This window comes from Spea bombifrons, chromosome 2, assembly GCF_027358695.1.
Source record: "Spea bombifrons isolate aSpeBom1 chromosome 2, aSpeBom1.2.pri, whole genome shotgun sequence".
Lineage (NCBI taxonomy): Eukaryota > Metazoa > Chordata > Amphibia > Anura > Pelobatidae > Spea > Spea bombifrons.
In genome coordinates, this window is record NC_071088.1 from 33028459 (window position 1) to 33054988 (window position 26530).

General features: G+C 40.4%; 1 protein-coding gene across 1 annotated transcript in view; it reads left to right on the forward strand.

Moving 5' to 3' along the window:
• The window catches only part of WWC3 (WWC family member 3), a 71893-nt gene extending 46764 nt beyond the window's left edge, over positions 1–25129 (forward strand). Inside the window, exons 7-24 of the mRNA XM_053455878.1 lie at positions 1190–1319; positions 2939–3088; positions 3649–3722; positions 8296–8538; positions 10178–10267; positions 10972–11537; positions 12601–12718; positions 13235–13309; positions 15480–15566; positions 16021–16213; positions 18108–18272; positions 18493–18644; positions 18776–18938; positions 19261–19425; positions 19577–19669; positions 20796–21023; positions 23972–24099; positions 24399–25129. Of these exons, the coding sequence (XP_053311853.1) occupies positions 1190–1319; positions 2939–3088; positions 3649–3722; positions 8296–8538; positions 10178–10267; positions 10972–11537; positions 12601–12718; positions 13235–13309; positions 15480–15566; positions 16021–16213; positions 18108–18272; positions 18493–18644; positions 18776–18938; positions 19261–19425; positions 19577–19669; positions 20796–21023; positions 23972–24099; positions 24399–24465 (2887 nt within the window). The 3' untranslated portion in view covers positions 24466–25129. The remainder of the gene's footprint in view (positions 1–1189; positions 1320–2938; positions 3089–3648; positions 3723–8295; positions 8539–10177; positions 10268–10971; positions 11538–12600; positions 12719–13234; positions 13310–15479; positions 15567–16020; positions 16214–18107; positions 18273–18492; positions 18645–18775; positions 18939–19260; positions 19426–19576; positions 19670–20795; positions 21024–23971; positions 24100–24398) is intronic.
• The last annotated feature ends 1401 nt before the right edge of the window (positions 25130–26530 follow it).

Consider the following 26530-nt stretch of genomic DNA (forward strand, 5'->3'; position numbering starts at 1 on the left):
GAGAAGGATGTTTATTAGAATCTTTTTGTATAGATTAAGATAAGGGTTAAAAGCATACAAGTCAGGGCAAGTTTCAATTGTCTGCGTCGTGTATAGCTGTAATTTGTTCAGTATGTATTCCCTTCAAAAATATATATTTTCATATTTTTAAGGATATGGAATTAATAATATTTGTCAGATGTACAGACCATGTGAAGAGCTTCAGTGCTGGCAGATTTGGAGTCCATGCAGATGTTCTGCTTTAAATCATATACATTTCAGACTGTAATCCTGAGCTGTGACAAATGTTCCATACATTCCCTAATCCAGCCAGCCAGAGCTCACATGATTTTTACATTTAACTGTATTAGTGACGGTAACATTTTTTTTTTTTTTAGAATAAATGTGTGTGTGCAGTGTAGACAGTCCTCCTTTTCTCTCAACCATAGGCAGGGTAAACACAAGAAGAAGCACCTACAAGGGAGAGGTTTTAAATAAGGGCCAGGGCTAGTAACGATGATCATTCCAATGTATTCATTACTATGACCTTGGACAAAAAATTAAAATAACCACAGAGCTGGGCAGGTACATACATTTGAGAATGGGAGCAAAAGCACTGAGTCACTGAGCTCTGGGCATAAGGGGTCTTTCTCTACACACAGTCACAACAAAAACATTATGCCCTGAAATAGAAAATATTACATTTTTAGATAGGACCTCTTTAGACAGGTAAAGCAACAGACTTTGAGATGGTCCCCTGCTAAAGGCATCACAGGCATCTAAAGACAGAAGGCATCCATCTATTCATAGTTATTCTTATTGTTGGGGTGTGGGTGATTCCATACTTGGTCCAACCTTGCTTCCGAAGGTCTCCAGGTCACTTTCATCCATATCCTAAATTCTCCCCACCCGCTTTACTCCTGCTCGTCCGTCTCCTTTTCTTATTCTTGGTGGTTTCTTTAGTTTTCAGTAGGAGACGTTTCTGTGTGAAGAATGTCCACATACAGTACAAAATACCCTATCATGGTGGAAATGCCAACTAAAGACTTGGATCCGTTTTAAGCCAAGCCCATTCCTTATAATGTGAAATTTAATATCTATTTTTTTTGTCTTCAAAAAAATCTACGGCTGTTGACCTTGATGACAAAAAAATAAATTTCCCACTAAATAAATGTACTGCCATTTCTCATTCTTTTTAATGTGTTCACAGGATTGACAGAAAGATGTCAAGTGCGCACACCAACTATAAGCTAGATGAGGCGCAAGCAATTATGAGTGAACTCCGAACTATACGACAAGCAATATGTATGGGAGAAAAGGAACGGCGGGAACTTATGCAGGTACTGTTTTTAGTGTGAATAGATTTTTCTGTAATTCTGGTTTTCTTTTATATTATTTGTCATAATATTATATATATGAGAGATGATCGATGTAACATACCGTATTTGCTCGATTATAAGACGAGGTTTTTTTCAGAGCAAATGCTCAGAAAAATACCCCTGGTCTTATAATCGGGGTCGTCTTATAATGAGACCTCAAATAGGTCTGACTATGAGACGACTAAGATCCAGATCCCCCGCAGCTGCAGGGGACCTGGATCCTCCTATCTCCCCCCCCCCGCCCCACTTACTGGTCCCCATGTGTAGCCGGGGCAGTGTGTAGATGTCTACGCGATTCGCCATCGTGACAGCCTCTGCCCCCATGCCTCTAGTAGGGTTTAAGGTGGTCCCCATGGTGTACGCCAAGCTGCAGAAGCGTTCCTGGAGGCCAGCTTAAAGAAGTGAATAGTAGTACAGTAGAACAAGAAGAGGCGGGACAAAAAGCTCTGGAAAAAGAGATGGAGAGACAGAAGCGGTTGGTAGAGAAAGTAGGAAGACATTAAGAGAGTGTGAGTGAGGGTGGGGGAAAAACAACCAAATGCAAACGAAAATTAAGAGCTCTCAGCTTTGTTTTAATTTGTTTTGTTTGGGTCCCAGGTCATTTTTGGACATTTGTGCACATTTCTATTTAAGAAATTTCCCAATTTCATTAATTTCTTAAAACGAGGAAGGAATGGGCTCTACCAAATTCCAATATTGACTACCTTCTGCATTCTCCATTGCTGTATTGGACACCAGATGTTCCTTTAAGCAACCTCTGAGTTGGACTAAAATTTTTCCTTGGACATTTTACAAGGTGCTCTATTTTAGCAGCCAACATGCGCAACGTTACTAGTCTGCCCACTTTTCTGTGTTTAGAAAAGCTTTATTTTTTTTATATGTTTTATCTATTTTACGTGTCTGGCTTGTCTTATAATCAGTCACAGGCATAAGCTCTGTACTAGCACATTGTTCATGTTTACAATACGGGAAAGACACCGCTATCGAAACATGCTGCTACATACTAACAATTAAGTCAGGAATGTATCTTCTCCCGTGGCTGTTTAACCACGTTGTTGCCAGCATTTTGGGCCTTCAAAACACAAGCTATAACTCTCTAACTGAAGGAACACCACCCTCGGCTGGGAAACAGATTAATCTGTCACATCATAAAAAATATTGTTACAACATGTTTATAGAGCCAGAGAAATTTAAAGAGGAAGTATCACATCTGAGATAACACCATGACCAAATCCGGCATTGTGCGTTATGTTTTTGTTGTTTCCGTTTCCAGATTTTTTATTTTTTTTTATGAACACCTTGACATGATTTGGGGCAAAGATTTGCTTGAAGGGAAAATTCCCGGGACTTCCCATCTCAGCCTAACTCTGTGTTATATCCCACCAACCTAAATTTAATCATTGTGGAAATTTAAGGAACCGTGAATTTATATATGGTACACACCATAGACCCAGCCAGGAAGCAGCAATCCCATTGGACAGAATGTGAAAATTTGGAAAACTTGAGTTTTTATGTTAGTTTTTAAGAACATTGATTGTAGTCGCTGTTTAAATTCTGTTTGTGTTTTTATTTCAAAACAGAGCCTGGCTAAGCTGACCGATGGATTCCGAAATAGCTGCTGCATTTCAGAGTCATTGCACAATATTCCGCACAATCTGAGCTCACTCAGTGACCCGTGCTTACCTCAGCAATACTGTGATGCCTGCTCACAAACTGACATCGCTGGAGAGGTATTGTGTCTTCCATTGTGCGGGACACACCATTGTTTGCTGGGAATTTGATTCACTGTTCAGACATTCCAGATCTGGAATTCGCATTTTAGAAGAGATTGCAGTAGCAGTTTGAAACTTTTTTTTTTAAAGTATTTTTAAATATTTTTTTTCTAATTATTATTTCTTTATTATTATAAATAACCCTCTTTGAAGTTCGACGTGTCCGTACTTTTAACACAAGAAATTGTTGCAAGTATAAATGACTATAGAATAATTGGCCATCTGATTTTAATCTTATATAGTGCAAACTATAAAATGTCGTTATAATGTTAAGTTTCAATCCACATTATTGTCTGTTTAAATTGATAAGTTACCCAAATGGTGCAGTGCCCGGTTACATCAAATAATAAAGCTATTTGGGAAAAGAACACTCCCCATTTTCAGGATACATCAGATTGAATTGAAAATGTTTGGGATACAAGTATTTGATTTTCAAAAGATTTATACACCTACGAGCAGCCCGGCTAATCTGAGTGTAAAAATATATCGTTTATATATATATATTTTTTTGAATACAGTTTGGCTTTGATGACAAAACAAAACTGGTGGATAGAGTACGGCTTAACTGGCAGTATGAAGAAGCCAAAAAAAGGTGAGTAATTATTGATATATTGAAAAATATTACAGGAGCGCCTGATTGCTTGTTGGCATTTATTGGGGTTGGCCTTTTGTCGCATATACTGTATGAGCCTCGGAATAAAGTTAATAACGTCGCTAAGCAATCACTGATGCAATGAATTCTGTGTAGAAGATGTTAAGGTCACCCAATTGCGATATATAATTGAAAAATATTTTATATATAATATTTATTATGTTGTGTGTACAGTGTTCTATTCTAGGACAACAGGTCTGGGGAGGCACTCAGCAATGAGAAAGGGGGCCACAGAGGTAGAGGATGGGGGCCCAGAGTAAATAAATAACCAAGTAGATATATATCAGACCATCCAGTAATAAGTCAGCACTGTATATTTTCTTCAACAGTATTTGTTCTTGAATTATTGTTCACTCTTTTATGCAATGAGTTTGTAGACTGACCGTGGCACAATTGTTTTTGTTAGAACCCATTTTTATAGTTAGTTAAAGTTAAACACGTTCAAGTAGATCAGGCCAAGTTATGTGCATGGCTTCCTCAATGGAGTAATGGTCCAGATGGAGAGAACATTAGTTTATTAGTGCTCCATAAAGTAGTCCACTTTATGGAGCACTAATAAACTAATGTTCTCTCCAACACTCGTAACACCGTAACTGCATTCTTCTAAGGTGACATCAGTAATGGTGTTAACTGGCGTTGGGACATATATGTGGTTAAAGGGACACTCCAGCCATCAAACATCTGTGTGTATGCACAGAGAGTGGTCCTGTTGATAAGAGCTCTTTCCTGCAACTGATTGGTTGCTTTAAACAACCAATCAGTGGCAAGAATTGTTGGAAGGAGGCAGGCAGCTGCAGGGGGGCAGCTTCTACCCCAGGTAAGTAATTTCTTGTTGTGGAAGAATGTATACTAACCTCCTGACAGAATACTTTAGTATGCATTCTTCTTTAACGGGGCTGTCGGGGACAGTAACCTGTTCTTTTAACCATGTATTTATTTACAGCTTCCTGCCTGTTAATAAGGACAGGGCATCAGAACTGGACATTTTAAATTACAGAAACATAACATAAAGGACCTGTCTAGTTAAGATCTCCTGTATTTATGTGTGTTATGGCATAAGAAAAGTTCCCAAAAAGCTGCCAGTGGGTATTTTTTTTTGTTTATCCTGAAATGTTGGCTTTAAATGCCTGGTGAGTCTTATTTTTAAAAACTGCTATAAATCTGCCTTTCACCCCACAAAGCCTTACATTTTAACTCACTTCAAAAGATAATGGAATAAATAATCATTTTAGGTTACCTTGTCTTACCAATCAAATGATTTAACCCTCAATCTGTAAGTAAAGCCCCCTCCCCCCGTCTCCAGATCAGTTTCTTCTTTCTACGTTCTACTGCCCACTCACTAAAGGCTGTGTGGAGTTAGCACTGCTTCTACACGAGGCTAGCCTTGGTCCATCACAAATCCTCTCCCCCAGAAGAGGGAAAGCTCTTGATAGCCCATGGTGGGAAGTTCTCAGGTATGATAATCATGACCCCTTCCTATTACCAGAGAGCAATGTTTATATGAGAACCACTTAGGTTCCTTTGCTGGAAGAAAAGCACCGGATAGCCGTGGAAATGAAGTGGAAGTGAGCCATTGCCTGACAGAGCTCTACACCTACCTGTAGTTTATTGGCCACTGATCTTAAAGTGCCAGGGCCAATATTTACCTCTATAGTGTGGTATTGCCAAGCACATATAACACTTGGCCCCCTAACAGGGAAACATCACGAGCGTTTCTTCACGATCTACTCTGGAAACAAAACAATAATAGAATGTCCCTTCTGATTTTTATCATAGATATTTTAAAACACTGATACAGCACGATGACCAAAAATGTGGGGAAGTTTATTCTGCAATAGGGCGTTAAAGCCAGTGCTGCCCCCTGTGGTGGGTTTTATGTAAGCGCCCACTAGGTAAAGGAAATCATCAGCTCGCTCTGTGATAAAATGCATATAACCAGTTCTCCCACTATCATCTTCTCAGCTGCTTGTTTTAATACAGGTTCTTTACCTGCGGGTAACTTGATAGTTTTTTTGGGTGCCATCCGCTTCCTCAGATATATTTATCCATCCTGAGAGGCAGCTTAATCCCACTTTGAATAGGTGCCTTGGCTTGGGCACTTTAAAATGGGACATGAAACGAGACTGGCTGTTTCTGCTTTCGGCTACATCGAAATCTGTATCATGGCGTAGTTTACTTGCAGGAATTCCTGATTTCAGAAAAAAAAAGCTGAAGGCCAGGGAGGGGTAGAGGAAGTTACTAGGGAAAGGCCTGCTTTCCTGCGTGATTAGAGGGAAGCCTCGCTGAGAGCCTTGCTCAATGGTAAAGGTCAGCTGCTAATAATTTATACAGATGGTTACAGGCCCTTTTATCTGGTGGGACTGATGTTAAAACAGTATTGGTGATAACGTCTAATGCTAAAGAATGTACCACGCACCCCCTCAGCAGCCATAAGTGTGTTCTAAAACTTGATGGGTAAACTGTATTTGCCAGTTTATTATATTTTTTTGCACATGTGATGATCATTATATTTCCCAATATTTTTACGGTACGGTATTTGATTTTTGTTTTTGGGGGATATGACCGGGGACTGGACTTTACCAAGACTTGTTATGTGACTTTGTGACCTGTTGGTAGTTGTTCATATCACTGAATGAAGCATTTAAAAGAAGCATGTAATTTAATTTAGCAGCATGTTTCCTGCCATTTTATATACACACTGTTGTGTAGATGTTTAGTACGCTATGATACGCTCAGGGACAGAGGGTTTTAAGTCTCACATAAGGGCTGTCCTTCCTAAGTGAGAGGAAGGTCTTTAACTGGAAAAAGAGATCTCTGAGGTCCCAAAAGCTTATGTATGTGGCTCTAGATCTTGACACTGTGAAGTCTAAGGATGCCATATTGCTAGGTTGTATGGTCTTTTGGACCTTGGAAGTCCAAAAAAAAAGTCCTATTTACCCATTGTACAGTTCTGTGGAATATGAAGATGCCATGTAAATCAATAAATAATAAATGCTTTATCGTTAGCAAGAAGCGCGATTGCCCCAATTAGGAATTATTTTACTGTTATCTTAACAGAGCACAGAAACCAACCTGGCCCGTCTTGTCCTAAAGTTGACTTTGACTTTGAGCCATGTTTGCTCTTAGGGTACGCATGGCATATCTACTCTCACGTATGTTGACGATCTTGTGAGATGTTTTAAAGGAACTGCAATTCACGTTGAGCAAGGAAAGCAATAATCTAATACCATAGACTGGAATGCGGAATCAAGGACATAGCAATATTTGTTATTCAGACACGCAAGCGGGCAGATTGCCTGGAGTGCGGCTATATGCCGAACAGGGAAACTATTTCTGAAAGTAAAAAAAAAAAAAAAGAATGATTTAACCATTTAAATCTGCCCTGCATATTCTGAAACTGGAGACAAGCTTTTTTTGGGAAAAGAATCCGCTTAAAACTGCATTTTAACATAAATCCTTGCTCGAGCCAAATAAGGGGGTTATAAAAAAGGTTTGGTGTATAATATAATCAAATGAGTCTGACGATTGCTTGTTTGAACAAACCTAGCCATGTAAACAGTACAGATATTATATGGAAGCTTTCCAAAGAGTTTGCACTATTGAATAATCGGTTTCATGTAACGCACACTCAAGGCTGAGTGGTGAAAATAAGTAAAGTGTATTCATACTAGAATATAGTAGACTATAGTAGACTAATAATATGTCTGGGTCAGGCAATTATACTTCAAACTTAGCTTAACGTGGGTGGCAGCTTATCAGTTATGTATAAATTATTATATTCAACGAGGTTCTGTATCATGATGTAGTAAACTGTTTGCTCTTTTAAAACAGCAGAATCATATCCGTGTTGAGGTAGCCGAGTTAAACTCACCAGGAATCTCACAGTTTTGATAATTACTTGTTTTTGGATTAATAAAGACTTAAAATTCAGAACACTATAAAGTACATAGTAATATAAAGTAATGTAGTGTAATAATGTAAATTCATTTCTAAGTTTAATTACTTTTTTAAGTGCTTTTTTTTACGTTGTTTCAAGTAAAACCCATTTTACTTGAAGGCCACATGATCCAAATTCTTTCCAGATGCTAGTAGGAAATAAACTGTGTTAGATTTCTTTTCTTTTGGGAGATGTTTTTCCTGGCCATACCCAATGTCATTTTTTTTTTTTTCTTCATCTGGAACTTGAGAAGTATCCGCATACACTGCCTTGGTTTTGGCTTTTGGTCTCTGATTCCAGAGCCAAAGGTCTACAGGTTTGTTAAATCCTTCTAGAATGCTTTCTATTGTTTTTCCTTTAAAGCATTAGGTCATCCTCTATTTCAGTTGGGTTCAGTAATATAGCATCTAAAGGCTGAAATTGTACATGGCTGCATAAAACTTCTCAAGATGTACTGGAAAGATAAATAAATAATCCCATGTGTTTCTGAGGCTGGTCATCACATGAACTTCTGACATAACCGGTATACTTTTAAAGGCCAGGTTAAACTTACGTAATATTCTATTTGTCATTAAGAGTCTCCAGCATACAACACCAACTGGCCCTTCTTGAAAATGAAACCTGGCCAGGAATGGCTGAAGCAGACAGAGATCATCTACAGCTCATCAAAGAGAAGGAAGCTCTTCTACAAGACCTCGAACTCATTAGTCAGCAAAGAAGATCTCCTGAAGACGTATCGAGGCTGGATGAGGAAAAGCGACGCCTGGCAGATGAGATCCAGAGGGCTCACTCAACCTCGGCTCAAGGAGTCACTGAAAGGTATGTCTTTCCTTAATTTTCTTTTACAGTTTTTGAGTTGAGTCCAGGCCCTATACACCATGCAAAATAATTCATCCACAGTACACAGGCACAGATTTGTTAGCTAGTCAGAAGTACTAAGACAAACCTACCAAAATAAAACTTTTCACTCTACATGTTCTGTGTGGTTTTGTACGTTTCATTATATAACACAAGAGCTAAGCTTTTTTTTGTGGTATCTGTGTAATATATTGAATTTACACCCTCTTTTTACACCGACCTGTGCCCTGCCTTTCACTACATAACTCCTCTTTGTAAAGGTATGATCAGTAGGAAACCAATTGTCATAGATCTTTTGCGTAAGAGATTGGTTTTAGGACCTATGCTGTGCGAAACATTACTGGCAGTGTATGCTAAGCCTCATAACACATCATCATGTGTATTCTAACGAGGAAATCCAAAACAGTTGGTTGCTAGGCTGAACGTTCTGGTGTCTCTCAGCCAAGGTGGAAAGTCATCTCGGTTTTGCCATGCACAGAGAAAAGCACATCATAATGTATTATTATTTTGCTCTGAGCCACATGTTTTTTATTCCTGTTAATGCTGCATCTAATATCCTGGCGCAATGGTACCTGCAGAGATTGAGTGTGGCTAAAGAGAGCTGTTCAAACCATCGCCTGGCTGGTATTGACTGCTTTGGCTGCCTGGAAGCTAACATGGTCCCACAGCACCTGTCTTTATTGCCTTTGGTCTGTAGAGGGCACTCTGCAAATTAATTTAGTCTTTATAGTTTATTAAATGTAAGTAGAAACCAGATGCTTATTATTACTGAACGCCTGGTTGCAGATTGAGCATTTTTGTCTAAATTACAGATAGTGAGTAGTATATCAGCAGAATGTCAGACCTTTGCTGCTGTGGTGTTTGTGTAGCCAAAAAACGTCAAACTTTGCCTGCTAGCCATTGTTGAGATGTGACTTCCTGTCAGTGGTGTATTTGCCTTGGGCGCTGTCCTAGACCTGACCCAGGTCATGGGTCTCGGCCACCATCATCTCTGCTGAGCTCTGCGTCTAATTGATGTGCTGCGCCTTTTACTGCTTGACGTACAGGCGGAGCCCGCTTTGACATTGTCCCCCATCGCCAATTGGGGAGAGAGCTCCCTTGTAAGCGGACAGTTGAGCATTGGCACACCAAAGTGCTAATAGCCAAGACGGCTGCCACCCTAGAGTTATAGTGTTACTAGGCCGGGTTTTGTCACCGCCTCAGGTCATCATTGGCCAGCACTCTCCAGCTAGAGAGTTGGCTTCAATGCCCACCGCACTGGGGTGTTGAAGTAACTGTTTAAGTGTATGTATATATTTTTTAAGCACTAACAAACATATTTAAATTCAATTAGGGTAATTATTACTATATTTTATTATTTACCAGTATGTGAAAGATTGATAGCAGTCAGAATCTTTACTTGCCACGAAAGTAGTGAAGTTAATACCCCAGCCAATATTTTGCATACGGAAAGGAATAATTTAGTCGTATTGTTTTGGTACAATATTCATTATTTCATTTAATATATTTAATTATATTGAGAATGATTGCTTTATTCTGGAGCATTAACCTTTCAGTTTGGGTAACATTTTTTAATTTGTTTAAATTATTATTTTGACAGGTTGCTGCTACAGGAGAAGAGAAACTGTCTTTTGAAGCACCTGGAGGAGGCTACCCGGTTAACCTCTTATTTATACACTCAACTACAAAGGTAAGTGTGTTGCCTAACCAAATTATTGGGTATTTTCCTATTATTTCCTCTCTATATAAATTTGTATTTCTTTCTGACCCCTTTTAGTTTGCTTATCATATATACATGCAGGTTGAACATAATCTATGGATATTACACACATTTTCTCAAGCATTACACGTTTTTTTAACCTTTGGTGCATAAGGCTTGGCGTAGTATTATTATGCCGTCATTACTATGTAATAGACACTAACTAATGTGCAACTTAAAAGGATTGGAGGATATTTCACAGTAAAAGGAAGGTGCTGATTGATCAGTGGCCCTCTTTGTTTTAAGGACAAAGCCTTTAAAAAATGCAAGATTACATCATACTGCACAAGATAAGAATTATATTAATCAGTATAGTAGCATGTGACATGATCTGAGAAATAAACGTTATCCAATATGCCTTGAAGTTAAAAACAAAAAAAATTCCAGAATATATCACTAAAATGTAATCCAAGTGGAGCTTTGGACCCCTTTCATCACTGATGGTACAGATGCAGCCACCTTCACAAACTTCTACGATATCCATTCCTCCTGATGATGCCACATACTGGCACTTAGGAACATTAGATGGTGGCAGGCAGCTGCCCTTTTTGACATGCGTTAAAGACGACCCGGTAAAAATGTTTAGTATCTATATTCGTAAGCTTGCGTTTTCATAACATTTTGTTGTGTTGCAGTTTGTCTGCCAGCACCCTCACCATGTCATCTGGTAGCAGTCGTGGGTCATTGGCATCCAGTCGTGGATCCCTGGCATCGAGCAGAGGATCTCTTAGCTCAATAAGCTTCACAGACATTTATGGCCTTCCACATTATGAGAAAACGGAAGCTGACTATGGCCAACATCTGCGCTTTGACATGATTCCATTAGAAGCTCATTGCCGAGATGGTCAGTATACTGAGACTTCTGGCCTTCCCAACCTCAGCAAGCAAAAGATGTCAATGGATAACCCTCAGTCACTGGCATCATTGTCTTCGCGTTCGTCTTTGTCTTCCTTGTCTCCTCCAAGTTCACCTTTGGACACACCATTTCATTCTGCTTCCCGTGACTCTCCATTGACCCAAATGTCAGAAAGTTTGGAGGAAATGATGAACATGACTGCTTTAGATGTATTAAGGGGGCAAGCTTCAAATTTAGTTGATGGTGAATCTCAAAGGGCAGGGTCCCAGCTGCAGGATAGTCATGCAGAAAGTAAAACGGTCAGAGAAAGCGGACCACAATTACAAGGTCTTCAGATGGGAGCAGGTAAGATCTTTCACCAGTGAATGCCCATGCCGATATAATACAGCTAGTTACTTTCAGAGGCAGGAGTGCAGTGGGGGCATGTAACTTCATGTTATGTGACATGTGATAAAAGCGTGCAAGCAGCTATAAGAAAAGGCTGCAGGCAAGGTAAGGGTGTGATGTGTGAGAGAGTTAGGTCTGATGGATAAAGTGGGGTGTAATGGAGTATGTTTTTGTGTAAGGGTGAGAGAGAGTGTGTATATGTGTTTGTGTGTTACAGTGAGTGCCTGTGTGTGCTTATAGTGTGTATGTGTTACAGTTAGTGTAAGTATGTAAGAGTGTGTGTCAGTAACTGGCAAGGTGATGGGTGGCCGCTTCTGTCCCAGGGGCCAGAAGGTGCCAGCCACTTGCTGCTCACATCTATTAGGATTTCAGATAAGCCAAGATATGGTAAAGAAGGGCGTTAGCAGGAGCATAGCATGTATTATTTGTATACGTTACAAACGTATGATGAAATAGATGTGTTATCAATTGTTTTAGGGGTTTTGGACTGTGATATACGGTACTTGCTGCAACCTATGGTGTATGGAATATTATGGCTCTATATAATTCAGTAAATAATATTGTGTACAGTATAAATGTATGATACCTTTTAGCAGACCTCACCATAAAAAAACACAGAATGAGGGTGGACCTTGTAAATAAGGAACTTTGGTTTAATTATTATAAATGTATTGAAAAAAATATTGTGATATTTTGGAAACGTGCTGTTACCCGTATCGGCATGTTATCCCCTATGTTGGTGGAATTAGTCTTTTTTGGAAGTAACCCAAAACCAAACGGGCTGTGGTCATTTTATTAATTTGTAGTTGGTCCACTTTGATGTCTGTGTTGGTCTCTCGCTGCCATCTGGTGGAGTAATGTAGAATGCACCCTTTATTGAATTTGGACTTCAATTAACAATACACTTTAACACAACACTTCTGTCAAATACATGTCAGCTTGGATTAAAGCACAACATATAAATGTATATGCCGTTTTAAAGCATTTGGTGCCAAAAAAACACATTTTTTTTATTTAACAGCAGTCACTATTCATGAAGACTGTACCTTAAGGCTGGAAAGAGCCAAGCGAGTCTCTGCTGGTCTATCAGATGACTCTCTTGCAAGCGACAGTGGGGTTTTTGAAGCATTAAGTAAAAGGTTTGTGTCTTATAATTCTTTATTGCACACCATGTGCTAAATGTAGGCATCTGGCCAAGAATTAATGGACAAAGGAATCTATATATGTATGAATATATATGTATATAAGTGGAATGTGGATTATTTCAAAGGAGGAGAAATGTTAGAACAAGAAGTCATAGTCTTGGCTGTAATGTAAGGAAGTTTTATTATTTTGAGAGAGGGAAGAAGATAAGTGGGATGGCTTCACAGCAGAAGGGGAATTTAAACATGCATAGGATAGGCATTTTGCTATCGTGAATGTAAGACAAGACCAATGATTATTTAAGGTCTTAGTCTTTTCATCAGGAAAAAATGGGCAGACTAGATGAGCAGAATGTTTTTTTTGTTTTTTTTTTTAACCGTCCTATTCTTACATGACAGGATAAGGGGGAACAGGAGAATGTTAATGAATCTGAAAAGCGCATAAGAGATGCACGTAAGGCTAAGGTGGTTTGGCCTTGAATACAGTGATCATATTAATTTGTCTTTGTTTAGGAATGAGAATGTCGAAGATTCCGTGTATAAAGAGCCTGCAAAACATGAAGAACCTCAAGTACATGTTGGAATAGTGTAAGTAAAATTAGAACTGTCACACTGTATAGGGAGGTATGGGCAATTCCCCGGAGCCAGCAAGCCATAGAGCCTAAAACGTTCAAGCCGCCACTGTTTAATATTGATCGCCATTGCTGAAATACTCAATGGCATAAATGTGGGGTCACGTCATTATTGGGTTATAGTCAGGGGAGGGCTGGCAGCCTAAGGCCTGGGGGGCAAGTCTAGTCAACTGGCCCATTGCACCATCAAAGCGGCTGCGAGCGACATTGAAAGCAGCCGTCGTGCGGCAGTCACTCCACCAGTGCCTAATGAAATTAAAGTGGCCGGCGTGCAAACACCGCATGCCTCAGCTCTTCATCACACCCCTTTTAAGACGTGGGAAGAGGAGCTGAGGAATGGCCATTGGGTCTGACAGCCGCATGATGCTGGGGCGTACCTAGAGTATTTGGCACCTGTGGCAGACCCTGTATGTGGCACCCCCCACACACACTTTAAAACTGCATAGTTTCTATGGTTAAGCAAACATTGACAGGGGTACAGCATATTTGTTATCATTATATACTTAGGGATTACGCAGCACCACCGTCAATGTGTGCCTATACATTGAGCCAGACACTGACAACCCCTATCACTATATACTAAGCCAAACATTGATGTGGTGTAGGCTTACCACTTTAGTGACTGGCATAGTATATAGTAGTGATGCACCGAAATGAAAATTCTGGACTGAAACTAAAAATTCAGCATTCACTTGGCCAAAACAGAAAAAAAAACCAAAAAAAACTTTAAAATACTTTATTAAAAGTAACACCAAAATTAGACAAAAAAATCAACAATAATATTAACACATATACATATTTATATATATATATATATATATATATATATATATATATATATATATATATATATATACATATATATAACAACAATCACAATCCTATCATGCCCAGGTTCTAGCATGTGCTGGCTGACTTAGCATGATAGGAGTGTGATTGCTGTTTGCAATTATATATATCAATATATATATATATTAATACTGTCATTGAATTATTCTGTCCAATAAAAGTGTTAACACACCGAAGTTGGACCAAAAAATAATTTATAACAGCAATCACACTCCTATCATGCCTAGGCAGCCACTACATGCTGGAATCTGGGCATGAAAGGAATGTGATTACGGACTCCCTATGCCAAGCTATCCCCCAACACTTACACATCCATGCTATCTGAAACCCTCATTCACAAACATTCAGCATAACACCCATCACTCTCACACACTTACATTCAGCATAACACCCATCACTCTCACACACTTACATTTAGCATAACACCCATCACTCTCACACACTTACATTCAGCATAACACCCATCACTCTCACACACTTACATTTAGCATAACACCCATCACTCTCACACACTTACATTCAGCATAACACCCATCACTCTCACACACTTACATTTAGCATAACACCCATCACTCTCACACACTTACATTCAGCATAACACCCATCACTCTCACACTTACATTCAGCATAACACCCATCACTCTCACACACGTACATTTAGCATAACACCCATCACTCTCACACACTTACATTCAGCATAACAACCATCACTCTCACACACTTACATTCAGCATAACACCCATCACTCTCACACACTTACTAATCCACTCTCTCCTACCTTTTCTTCTTTCACTCTCACGTTTCCTCTTCCTCCTCTTCTTCTTCTTCTTCTTCTTCCTGTCCTTCCGGTGCACTGAGCGCGGAAAATGTTGGGCGTGGCTTCAGTGTTGTTGCCGCGCGCACCGAAACGGGAGGGGGCGGTCCGCCCCGGCTGCCGCTCATCTGAGGGGTGCCACCATGCCGGCACGCCTCCAGAAACTGGAGGCGTGCCGGCATGGTGGCACCCCTCAGATGAGCGGCAGCCGGGGCGGACCGCCCCCCTCCCTCCCCCGCCAGGTACGCATGACGGCCGCATTCAATCCTGCTCGCGGCCGCTTAGTTTTTAACTTTGCGGCCACAGCCGCATTGAATGTCTGTCTGCCGGTGTTCCGTCCGGCCCACCGGCCCGGATTTAGGGCGGCCTGGGGGGCAATTGCCCCCCTGCCCCCCGGCCCAGCCCGCCCCTGGTTATAGTTTATCATCATGTATTTTTCATTAATATGTGTTTTGTATCGTAGACATGACAGTGGAAGCGAGTGTCTTTTCGTACACGTTCTGCAACTTAAACATTTTAACGGCCTTGCTCTGAAGAAAGGATATAAAATGTAAGTAGATTTGGGTTAACCCTTTCAACCCCAGTGCACTTCCCTGTCTCTGCCGGTGGTTTGCCATGTCCCTACCCCATCTTATTTATAACGTATGGCACGTCCCGCATACGCCTGCCGGATCTTTTCGTAAGAGGGGTGGTGGGGAGTACAGTTATTCCTCCTTCCTGGCCTATTGACATAGGTAGATAATTACTAAGCACAGTTACACTCAGGTATCATCTACTTATTTTATAAGAGACTGGGAACAACGATTTACTATTGTTTGAAATTATAAAGCTTGCAATAGGCAGTTTATTTAAATCAGTTAATCAGAGGCAGGTTAGCAATAGTGAGAAAAGTACTTGAGACTGCAGATATTATCGCCAGGTATAGGCAGAGGATCCACACCTGGGTGCAGATGTGAGTGGCTCGGATTCTGGTAACCCTGGTCAAATTTGCTACTCTATTTCAGTCATATTAGAGTGTACCTGCCGTCCCTCGACTCCAGCACGCCCAGCACTTACTGCTCGAAAGCTTTGGAGTTCCAGATGCCCCTGATGTTCAATGAAATATTCCAAATCCCCATGCACTCCAGTGTTCTGAAACGGAGCTCCTTGCAGCTGTACATATGCTCTGTGAGCCCGACACATCAGGAAGAGCTGCTGGTAAGTTAGCACATATGTAAAATAAAGTTGATGTTTTCGGTAACAGCTCAAATTTAGTATGATTTATTAAAGAGCTGCTTCTAGATGTGTGTCCAAGAAAGAGGGGTTTAGTAATAAGTTAAATAAATATGTTGAAGAGGCCAGTAGAAGTGGCAGCTATCAGATAATCAGGAAGTGGGAGCCTACGGGTAAACCACTCTACCATGGCCCAGGGCCCCTTTATCCATGTGCAAAGAAGACATTTGCTTAGGGTCCACCACCATTAGATTCCCAAACTATCAGGTCCGTATTTCTTGAGATGGATCTCTCTAGATCAGGAGTGTCCAAGTTTTTTCTGCAGTGGGCCACTTCATCAGAATTGTATACGTGCGCGGGCCGCACTCATTTTTCACTGTGACAAAAAATATGGCCTTTAATAAAATATGCAGATTAAAATAAAGTAAAATGACACAAAACCTTTACTTTTCCTCTCACTGATTTCTGGGCCTAGAAAGTTTTGCGACTACAAATTCAGGATTCCCTAGATTTATTCTAGGGATGAACTAAAATGAAAATTCTGGACCAAAACATTCAGGGTTCACTTAGCCAAAACCGAAAATGACCCCCACCTTTAAAAATAATAATAAAAACTCACATTTTTTATAAAAGTAGGTAACACACAATTGGACAAAATTAGCAATATGACTTGGCAACCAGTAAATGCAGGCAACCAGTAAATGCTGGTACCTAGGCATGATGGGACTGTGCTCGCTGTGATTGCTGTTAGCAATCACACTCCTATCATGCCAAGTCAGCCAATACATGCTGGTACAGGGTGGCTGTAAGTGATGTGCAGACCCCATACTGCTGGCAGCATCACTACACAAGGGGGGCAGCTAGCTAGGTTTCAGCATGTACTGGCTGACTTGGCATGATAGGAGTGTGATTGCTAACAGTAGTCACAGTCCCATCATGCCTAGGTTCCAGCACTTACACATCCATCCAGTAAATACTGGAACCTAGGCATTATGGGACTGTGATTGCTGTTAGCAATCACACTCCTATCATGCCAAGTCAGCCAGTACATGCTGGTACAGGGTGGCTGTAAGTGCAGACCCCATACTGCTGGCAGCATCAATACACAAGGGGGGCAGCTGGCCAGGTTTCAGCATGTACTGGCTGACTTGGCATGATAGGAGTGTGATTGCTAACAGCAATCACAGTCCCATCATGCCTAGGTTCCAGCACTTACACATCCATGCTATCACACACACACACACACACACTCATTTATTCATATAATCATTCATTCACAGATTCATTCCCTCAATCACACACACTCATTCAAACACCCTCCCCACCTCCTTACCTGCAAGGCAGCTCCTCGATGCCGCTTACAGACTTCAGCAGGGGGCGCGGCCTCCCTCTGATTTCTCTGATAAAGCACAGAGGAAGTAGGATGTCACGTGAACTCCGCTTCCTCTGTGTGCGGTCCAGAAGTCCCTCCCACAAGTAAGTAGCAGGGCTTGAGGTGCGGCTCGCGTAAGATCGGTTGCCCTGGCTGCCGATCTTACGCGGGCCGCACCTCGAGGTCTCGCGGGCCGCATTTGGCCCGCGGGCCGCATGTTGGACGCCCCTGCTCTAGATATTGATGTTCCAAAAAACACAATGAAGTAATTCCCAGAGATTCAGCGAGGGTTTCTGTGACATTCGTGAATATACCAATGGACTCTGGTCACCAAGTGGGCATGTAAATTCTCATTTGGCACAGGCATCTGTATAGAAGGCTAGAGCAAGCCACTCTACATAATGTTTTTTTTTTATAGCAAAAATACACCATTCCGCAACACAAGACATATTGGAGACTTTAGTCTTTGATTAAAAAACAGTAATATTTACATTTTTTTATCCTCAGGGGATTGCTCAAATAAATCTGAAGGATTATGAGGAAACAAAAGAGATGCATCATCAGTGGCATCCTATCCAAATATATGGCACTGTAGATCCACAAAGCAAAGAAGGCAATGACCGTGTTGGAGAATGTACACAGCCCTCTGAAAACATGACAGGCGCTAAAACGGTAAGCTCCCTGACTCTGCCCGGTAGTGAGGTCGTTGCCGGTTTATTCTAGTATTCAATACATGAAAATGATTCTACTGAATGTCTCGTGCAAAGAAGTTTTGGGTATAAAGCGGTATTCTAAAGTATGGGGATTATCGACTCAACTGAAATCTCTGTAACCTGTTTAATGGGTGGTTCTTGCTCATAATAGTTATTGTTTGTCATCTGCATCTTTTAAGGATGCGGTGTCTGTTTTACTGGCCCGAACAACGGCTCAGTTGGAGGCGGTTGAACGTGAACTGGAGGTGGAGAGAGTGAAGCTGGAATACACTGAAGAGGAGATACTTGAGATGGAACGCAAGGAGGACCAAGGAGAGGCTGCCTCTGAGAAGTAGGCCCCGTTTTACCCTACTCTGCTGCTGTTTTTCTATTTTCTTTTCTCGTTGCTTCTTCCATAGCTACTTAATAGCTCACCGAACCAGTTATGCAATTGATGATACGTATTTGTTTATTTATTAACAGGAGCTGGCAAGCAGAATCAGTCGACAGTGGTTGTCATAGTAACTGTACACAGAGAAGCCCCCATTATTCGGAAACATGTTATGGGGAAGGCATCCATGGACCTATATGTGCAGGGCAGGTATCCCTGTATGGATCTAGGAACAATCAGAATGAACACATCAAGGTAAGCAATTCTGCATGGAACCAACCACTGGCAAAAAATCTCTATTTATATATACTTTAACTATAGATTATACATATAACAATTAGTAATTAGAACTGTATGGTGTCTTGCATCCTTTGTCAATATAATATTATGTTTTCACCATCTATATGTTTAGACTGAAGTACAGCAGCATAATAGGAAGTTATCTCTTAGTTTTTGTGTTTATTCAATTGTGTATGTTCCCTTTTATATGCGTGTTTGTGTATGTAGATTACATTGAAAATGTGTCTATGTAAACTCTAGCAGTTTTAATAGTTGTGTATTTTAACGTGATCTGTAGGTAGATAAAGAGACCAACACAGAAGATATCTTTCCAGATGAGGTTCCTGTTCTTCCAAAAGAGAGAACCTGCCGCCGGACTCGTGGGTCTCCTTTTGTTCGTAGCAGCACGATCGTGCGTTCCCAGACCTTTTCTCCTGGGGCACGGAGTCAGTATGTTTGCAGAGTGAGTACACAATTTGCGGATTATGTCTATTAAGACAGTGTTGCTCACGTGCCTCATTGTTATTTACACAATATTTCAAAATGAAATTTTGCTTCTGAGCAACTTGCTTTTAGTATTTTTCACATTTCGTATTTATTGTATCTTTGTCCAGTTGTACCGAAGTGACAGTGACAGTTCCACATTGCCACGAAAATCACCTTTCATCCGAAATACACTGGAAAGGCGAACTCTACGCTATAAGCAGGTATAAAATGGCATTTCACTTCACCCCCAACTCAAATACACGGTTAGAGAGGTTTTTATTGTTGAGAGGTGTGATTTACCATACAAACACTACAATTCATGCTAACATTAGTAGGAATTATAATATGATTTTGCTGTATATGGGACGTGCTTTTTTGTAATAGATGTTTGGCAGGAGCACCTGTTTGAAAAACTGATATTGAGACTGTTGAAAATGCTGGTGTAAGGAAGTCTCTAAGTAAGTAAAAGGTTTAGTCTTGTCTTTGAACACTCTTTCACATTCAATAAGTCAACCTGTTTCTTCTAATTAATTGGGCCTGCTTGGGAAGTGCAGCTCCCACCAAAAATGTGTATTACTATACGCTATACATTTTTTATTATTATTAAAAGTATTGCGCTGTTTATTAAAAAAAAAAAAAAGTTGTTTTTGAACTTTAGTCATTTTATGTTATCTTGGCCCAATCTACTAAACAAACACCCTCATTCCTTGTCATACTGCCTGTAGTAAAAAAAACAGAATGGCTCAATCTTAATCTCCCAGCCTGACACTCTGACTAATGAAAGCCTGTGGAGGAAAGAGTTTCATTGTACAAGGAGGACTTCATTTGCATTGCCATAAAGAATCAGCTCAGTGTGGTATTTGAGCAGGGATGTCACCCAAAATATCACATGACTGTCAGCAATGGCAGCCTCTGGGTCAGCAGGATTACTGTGTACAACACTGTATTTTATGCTCGGGGACCAAAATTGGTTGTTGTTATGAAACCTCAACATTCATCACCCTTTTGTATTTTTTTCTTCTTCTTACCTCCTTTTTCAAATTGCTTATTTAGTTCTGTATTGGCTTACATCTATGAAGATAAAATATACATTGTAATTTTTTTTTGTTTTCACCTGGCAACATGTGTTATACACAGCAAAGTTTTGAAATATATGATTTTGTGTTTAAAAAAAAAAAAAAACTTCAACTGAATGCAAAAGTACCTTTTATAGGTTCTGTGCCTTAAAAAGTCTGCTGATTATAACAAGAATTGCATTTAATGTCCTTTTTAGGAAATGCATTCTGAAACCTGCAGTATGGGCTTTAAAGTTATATATTTTGTTGTACAACTTGTGCCTTGCAGCAGTCCTGCCAGTCTTCTATTGCGGAAATTATGGCCCGGACATCCCTTGACCTGGAGCTGGATCTCCAGGCATCCAGAACAAAGCAGCAGCAGCTAAACGAGGAGATAAATGTACTGAGAGAGCTTAAGCAACGCCTTGAAGAGGTACAGCATCGCGGGCAGAGCGATCTTCCCCAGTGGGTCCTGCGAGATGAGCGATTCCGCAATCTGCTTATTGAAGCAGAAAGACAGGTACTTCAGTACACATCTGTGTGTGGCTTAATAATATTGTTCAGCCTAGACAAAACATTACAAGGACACTCTAGCCATCAAAGCACTTTATATAATAGACTGTCACCTGATATCATACCTTTTTTGCATGCAAGTCACCCAGCATATTGGCTTGTAGGCGATGTCTGTGGCTGCAAAGTGAGCATCATCCTCTCTGAGGCTTGGAAAGAAATGGAGAAAACCAAAAGAGAAGTGTGTTTATCTGCCTGGAAATTATTGCAAGCACTTTGGGACCACCTTCAGTCCAAAATAGATTTATAATTGTTAGATTTTCTTTCACGTGATGAACATAAACGGTGCAGTTATATTTTAAGAGAGTCCACAAAAAAATGTACGGCCAGGATGCCTGATTATTAACCCCTTAAGGACAGAGCTGTCTTTAAATGTTTTATACCCTTCATGACAATAGCTGTTATAACATTTTTGTATGTTATTTTGATCATATAATATAATTTACTACAAAAAATACTCTAATATTTATCCTGAGTGTAGTAATACCCAATATTTCTTGTGGGTTTTTTTTGCAGGTTATAGGGTAATAACTACAACTAGCTTATTGCTATTTCATCTGGTCATTCTACCTCCATGTCCTATTTGGGACATCTTTGAAGCTGGTCAGTTCAGTTTACCCCATCAAGCCATATATGTAACAGCTCCTGGTATATGTCACTGTCAAACAACACCCCAATATGTGTTCAGCAACATCTCCTGAAAACAGTAATACCACCCATGCATACAGGTACTACATGCCACCATGCAAGTCAATGGAGCCCAGCAAAAAATAAAAGAATATGAATATATATATGAACAAGTTCTACAATTAGCACTATATCTTCACAAAAATGTTTGCATGGAAAGACTTAAAATACCGGCATTTTAAATGCCCATGGGATAAATCGAACTGGCCGGCTTCAAAAAGGTGGCCTTTTACCTCCCAAATAACCTGAAAAACCCATGCATGGGGGATTAAACTTTACTCAGGAGATGTTGCTGAAAAAATATTGGGGTATTGTTTGGCTGTGGTATATAGTAGGAGCTGTAAATTTATAACTAAAGTAAAATGTGGACAAAAAAATACTACTGCAAACTTTGACAACGGCTGGTCGTAAAATGTGAGTATGGAATTAGTAAAAATACCCTGGGTTGTCTAGTTTTCAAACATATATGGTTGGATGGGGGTAACTTGAAGTGGGTGGCTTCAAAGATGTCCCAAATAAGATATGGGGGCAGTATGAGCAAGTTTGAAAAAAATGGTTTTGAAATAGCATTATACTACTTGTACCGTATTGGCTCGAATATAGGCCGCACTTTTTTCCCCCACTTTAAGTTTTTAAAGTGGGGGTGCGGCCTATATTCGGGGTCTAGCGCCCGACGCCCGGGACATGCAGTCCCGGGCGCCGGGCAGGCAGCGGGGTTAAGATACAGATCCCCCGCAGCGGTGCAGGGAACCTGCATCCTACTCCCCGATACGCTCAGACAACCTCCCCTGCCAGCACTTCCCACGGGGGGGGGTGCCGGCACGGGAGGTTATCTAAGCGTTTTACCTCTGCCCACCCCCGACTTACCGGAGCAGACTCCCGGGTGTCTTGCGGGGCCGGCGGGAGACATCTACGCAATACGCGCATGCAACTTCCGGTACTGGAAGTTGCATACGCGTATTGCGTAGATGTCCCTCGCCGGCCCCGCAAGACACCCGGGAGTCTGCTCCGGTAAGTCGAGGAGGACAGCGGCAGTGTATCTCCGGGAGGGAGGGCAGCGTATCTCGGGGAGGGAGGACAGCGGCAGCGTATCTCGGGGAGGGAGGACAGCGGCAGCGTATCGCGGGGAGGGAGGACAGCGGCAGCGTATCTCGGGGAGGGAGGACAGCGGCAGCGTATCGCGGGGAGGGAGGACAGCGGCAGCGTATCGCGGGGAGGGAGGACAGCGGCAGCGTATCTCGGGGAGGGAGGACAGCGGCAGCGTATCTCGGGGAGGGAGGACAGTGGCAGCGTATCTCGGGGAGGGAGGACAGCGGCAGCGTATCTCGGGGAGGGAGGGCAGCGTATCGCGGGGAGGGAGGACAGCGGCAGCGTATCTCGGGGAGGGAGGACAGTGGCAGCGTATCTCGGGGAGGGAGGACAGTGGCAGCATATCTCGGGGGGGGGGGACAGAGTGGCAGCATGTTTTTTTTTGGTGCTTTTTTAAAGAAAAAAAACTTTTTCTTTAAAAAAGCACCAAACTTTTAGGGTGCGGCCTATATACGGGGGCGGCCTATATCCGAGCCAATACGGTACTTAAAGCCCTATAATGTGCTATAAAAACATTGGGTATTTCTAAACTCAGGACAAATATTAGAATCTATTTAGCAGGTTTCTTCATTAGAATTTGTAGAGTAAAATATTTTTCAAGTAAAAGTCAGGAAAATTCCTTTTTTTCTCAATTTTTTCACCATATTTTATTAGTTTTTTATAGTACATTATATGATAAGGTTAAAAATATAAATTAAAGAAAGCACTTTTTGTCCTGAAAAAAACAATATACAACATGTGTAGGCTCAGTAAATGAGAAAGAAGAAAATTACAGCTAAACATGAGCACCGCAGGAATGTTAAAACAGCCACGAAGGGTACAAAAAATAAAAACAGCCGTTGTTACATAGCAAAAATGTCTAAATTAGTATTTATCTTCTGAAAAACAATAAACTCACAACATTCTGTTTGATTTGCAGATTATACATAATATTCTTTGCAATCTGACTTTTTAACCCTACTTTTGCTGGTGCCTGGAACACAGTGAAATAATCAATTACATTATATCACAATATCTGTAAAACGTTAGCTATTTAACACTATGTATTTTTCACCGACTCAAAAATCTTTATCCTTTTCCCAGTCCCTTACGAGACATTTTTTGTGTATTTCTCATTTTTAGACAAGGCAGACGAAGCTCGAGCAACGGCAAGAACAAGCAGCAGAGAAAATGCTCAAAAAGGCATCGAAAGAGATTATTCAAATGCGTGGGCAAAATCAGAAGGAACCCCTCCAAGTGCAGACCTTCAGGTAAAATGGATACAAAACCACATTAAGAAAAATAGATCTGACCAGATCCTGCAAGAGAGAGTAGCCAATTATCTCTGCAGAGTGTATCACGCAGAAATACCCTGCAGGACCCAAAGAGGTTAAGGGGTTCACTTTTTACTTCTATCTGTCTGTCAAAAACCATAAAAGTTAATCATACATATATTTGTAGATGCAGTCTTCTGTGATTTTTTTTTTTTATGTTCTCACCTGTATGCTATTTATTCCGTATGTTTTGGATGTCTTTACGATTGGCTTTCTTTTCTCTTACCTTATCACAGGGAGAAGATAGCCTTTTTTACCAGACCAAGAATCAACATACCTCCTCTGCCGGCCGACGATGTATGACGCGCTACCTTATGCACAGGAAGGATTTGGTCATTTTGTTTGTATCTCCATGAAGTTATTAGATTAGTTACATTCATGTTAAATGTTTAAAAGGCTTATTCATATTTTGTTTAAAAAAAAAATGAAGAAAAAAAAATAAAAGCCTATATACATATATAAATATCTATTATTATATATTTTATAATATGACTGCAGCAAGGCTTGGTTTTTCCTTGCTGTAACACTGAAATCCCCAAAGACAAGTTATTTTATAGATTAACTACCCTTTTCTAGAATGTGGGCAGTTTTGTTGCCCTTTTGTGTAACTTAATAAAGGCTGGAAATCAGAAAAAAAGCAAGTTCAGGGAAATTCACTGTATTATAATTTATTTATAGTGCCTTGTTTTCCTTGAGGGAAAATATCTGCTTAAAGATGTTTTTTAGACTGAATATATGCTTCACAGTGTTTTTCGTACAGTTGAATTGAACTAGTGAGCTGCTTTTCTTTCTGGTACCTGAAAATACTGTTTTTTTTGCAAACTGTTAATTTTAGTAGCTTTTAGCTTCTTTATTTTCCTTTGGTATTATGTATCTAATATTTTTTTTCACCATCCCTGTTCTATATTGAAATATTATCACAGCAAGGTTTTTAATACTGATTAAAAATTGCATTGCATTTTTCAGAGATCTTGTCGTCTTGATTTTTTGTAAAGAAAATGTTTGTGGGATTCTTGCTGTCCATCACAGTGGTGCGTTAAAATTTGATTCTTCTTCTTCATTTAGCTTTTAATTGGGGACTACAAAATAAAATACAACTTTCTTGAGTGATTATCAAGTCTGAATCAATATGGCTTTAAACAGTTGGATTAGATCAAATATTTAGTCCGACCACATGAACGGCTGGCCCCACCGGGTTCCCAGTGAAGAGCAATGATGGCTTTTCTTAATGCAAAGTAACCCAAACAAGATCGTCTAAGTCGGTGCTTGGAAGTACACAGTAAAAGGTCCAGACGACTTTGAGACCGTATGTGTGAATCTCAGTGAGGTGTGCTCACCACTCCGTTTCATAAGCATATTTATTAGTTTAATATTTTCGTTTTGGAGGAATAAATCTTCTTCTTGTATTGGAAGTGTTCAAAGCCTTTGACCTGCAAGCTGTACCATTAACCTTTGAGCATTGTATACTCTACTGTACGCCATGTGAGTGAGATTCCTTGAATTTTCTCAATTTAAGTACTTAGGTTGCCCTAGATTATAATATATATTTTTTTCTTTTTTATGTTGTGATGGAATATCATGGAAGAACTTGGAAGATTCCCCTGATTTGGGGCAGAGGATTTTTATTTACGTGATCACATCAGAACATCTAAAATCATATCAAAGTTTTGAAGCTGAAGGTGATCCCATCTTCAGTAGTTCTTTGCTGCCACATTCTGGTCATTTTTCAAATAGCATGAAAGGCTAAATTAAATACACTATATTCGCACACGTCTAGCCCTGGAATCAGCCACATTCTCTGATGGCTTTATAAACCGGCACCTCTGCTTAATGACACTAACCAGATCGGTTTTGGTAAATGACCTAGAGGGAAGATATGGGTGGGTAAGTAGGTTGGTTGGAGATCTCCCCTTCCTATTAGTATGAATTCATGTCCGGCGTTATAATTACATGGTGTTAAGACTATTATATCTAATGCCGCAAAGACATGAACATTTTATATTGATGGTGAATAAACATTTTGGATGCAAACTTGTCATGTTTACTTTTTTTTATTTGCGTGATCGTTTTCCACTAAGCTGTTTTCTTCGCAAAAGATGGCATGTTGGTAGCCTAGCCCAAGAGCCATATGTGCCCGTGCTGTTCTTTTGCAAAATGCCCGATATCTCTGCTCTAATCTCCCCTAACCATGTTGTTGAGTTGTACTTGATCCTCTTCTCAACATCTTCCCAATTTCATAGTCAGGGTTTCATCTGCCCTGTATCTTATCTCTGTCATTCTGTCTACCTCCTTCCCACTCGACATCCTAAAAGGCTCATGAGCGCATAACCATCTTCTCCTTCTGTGCCAGTATGTCATATGTGTGTTA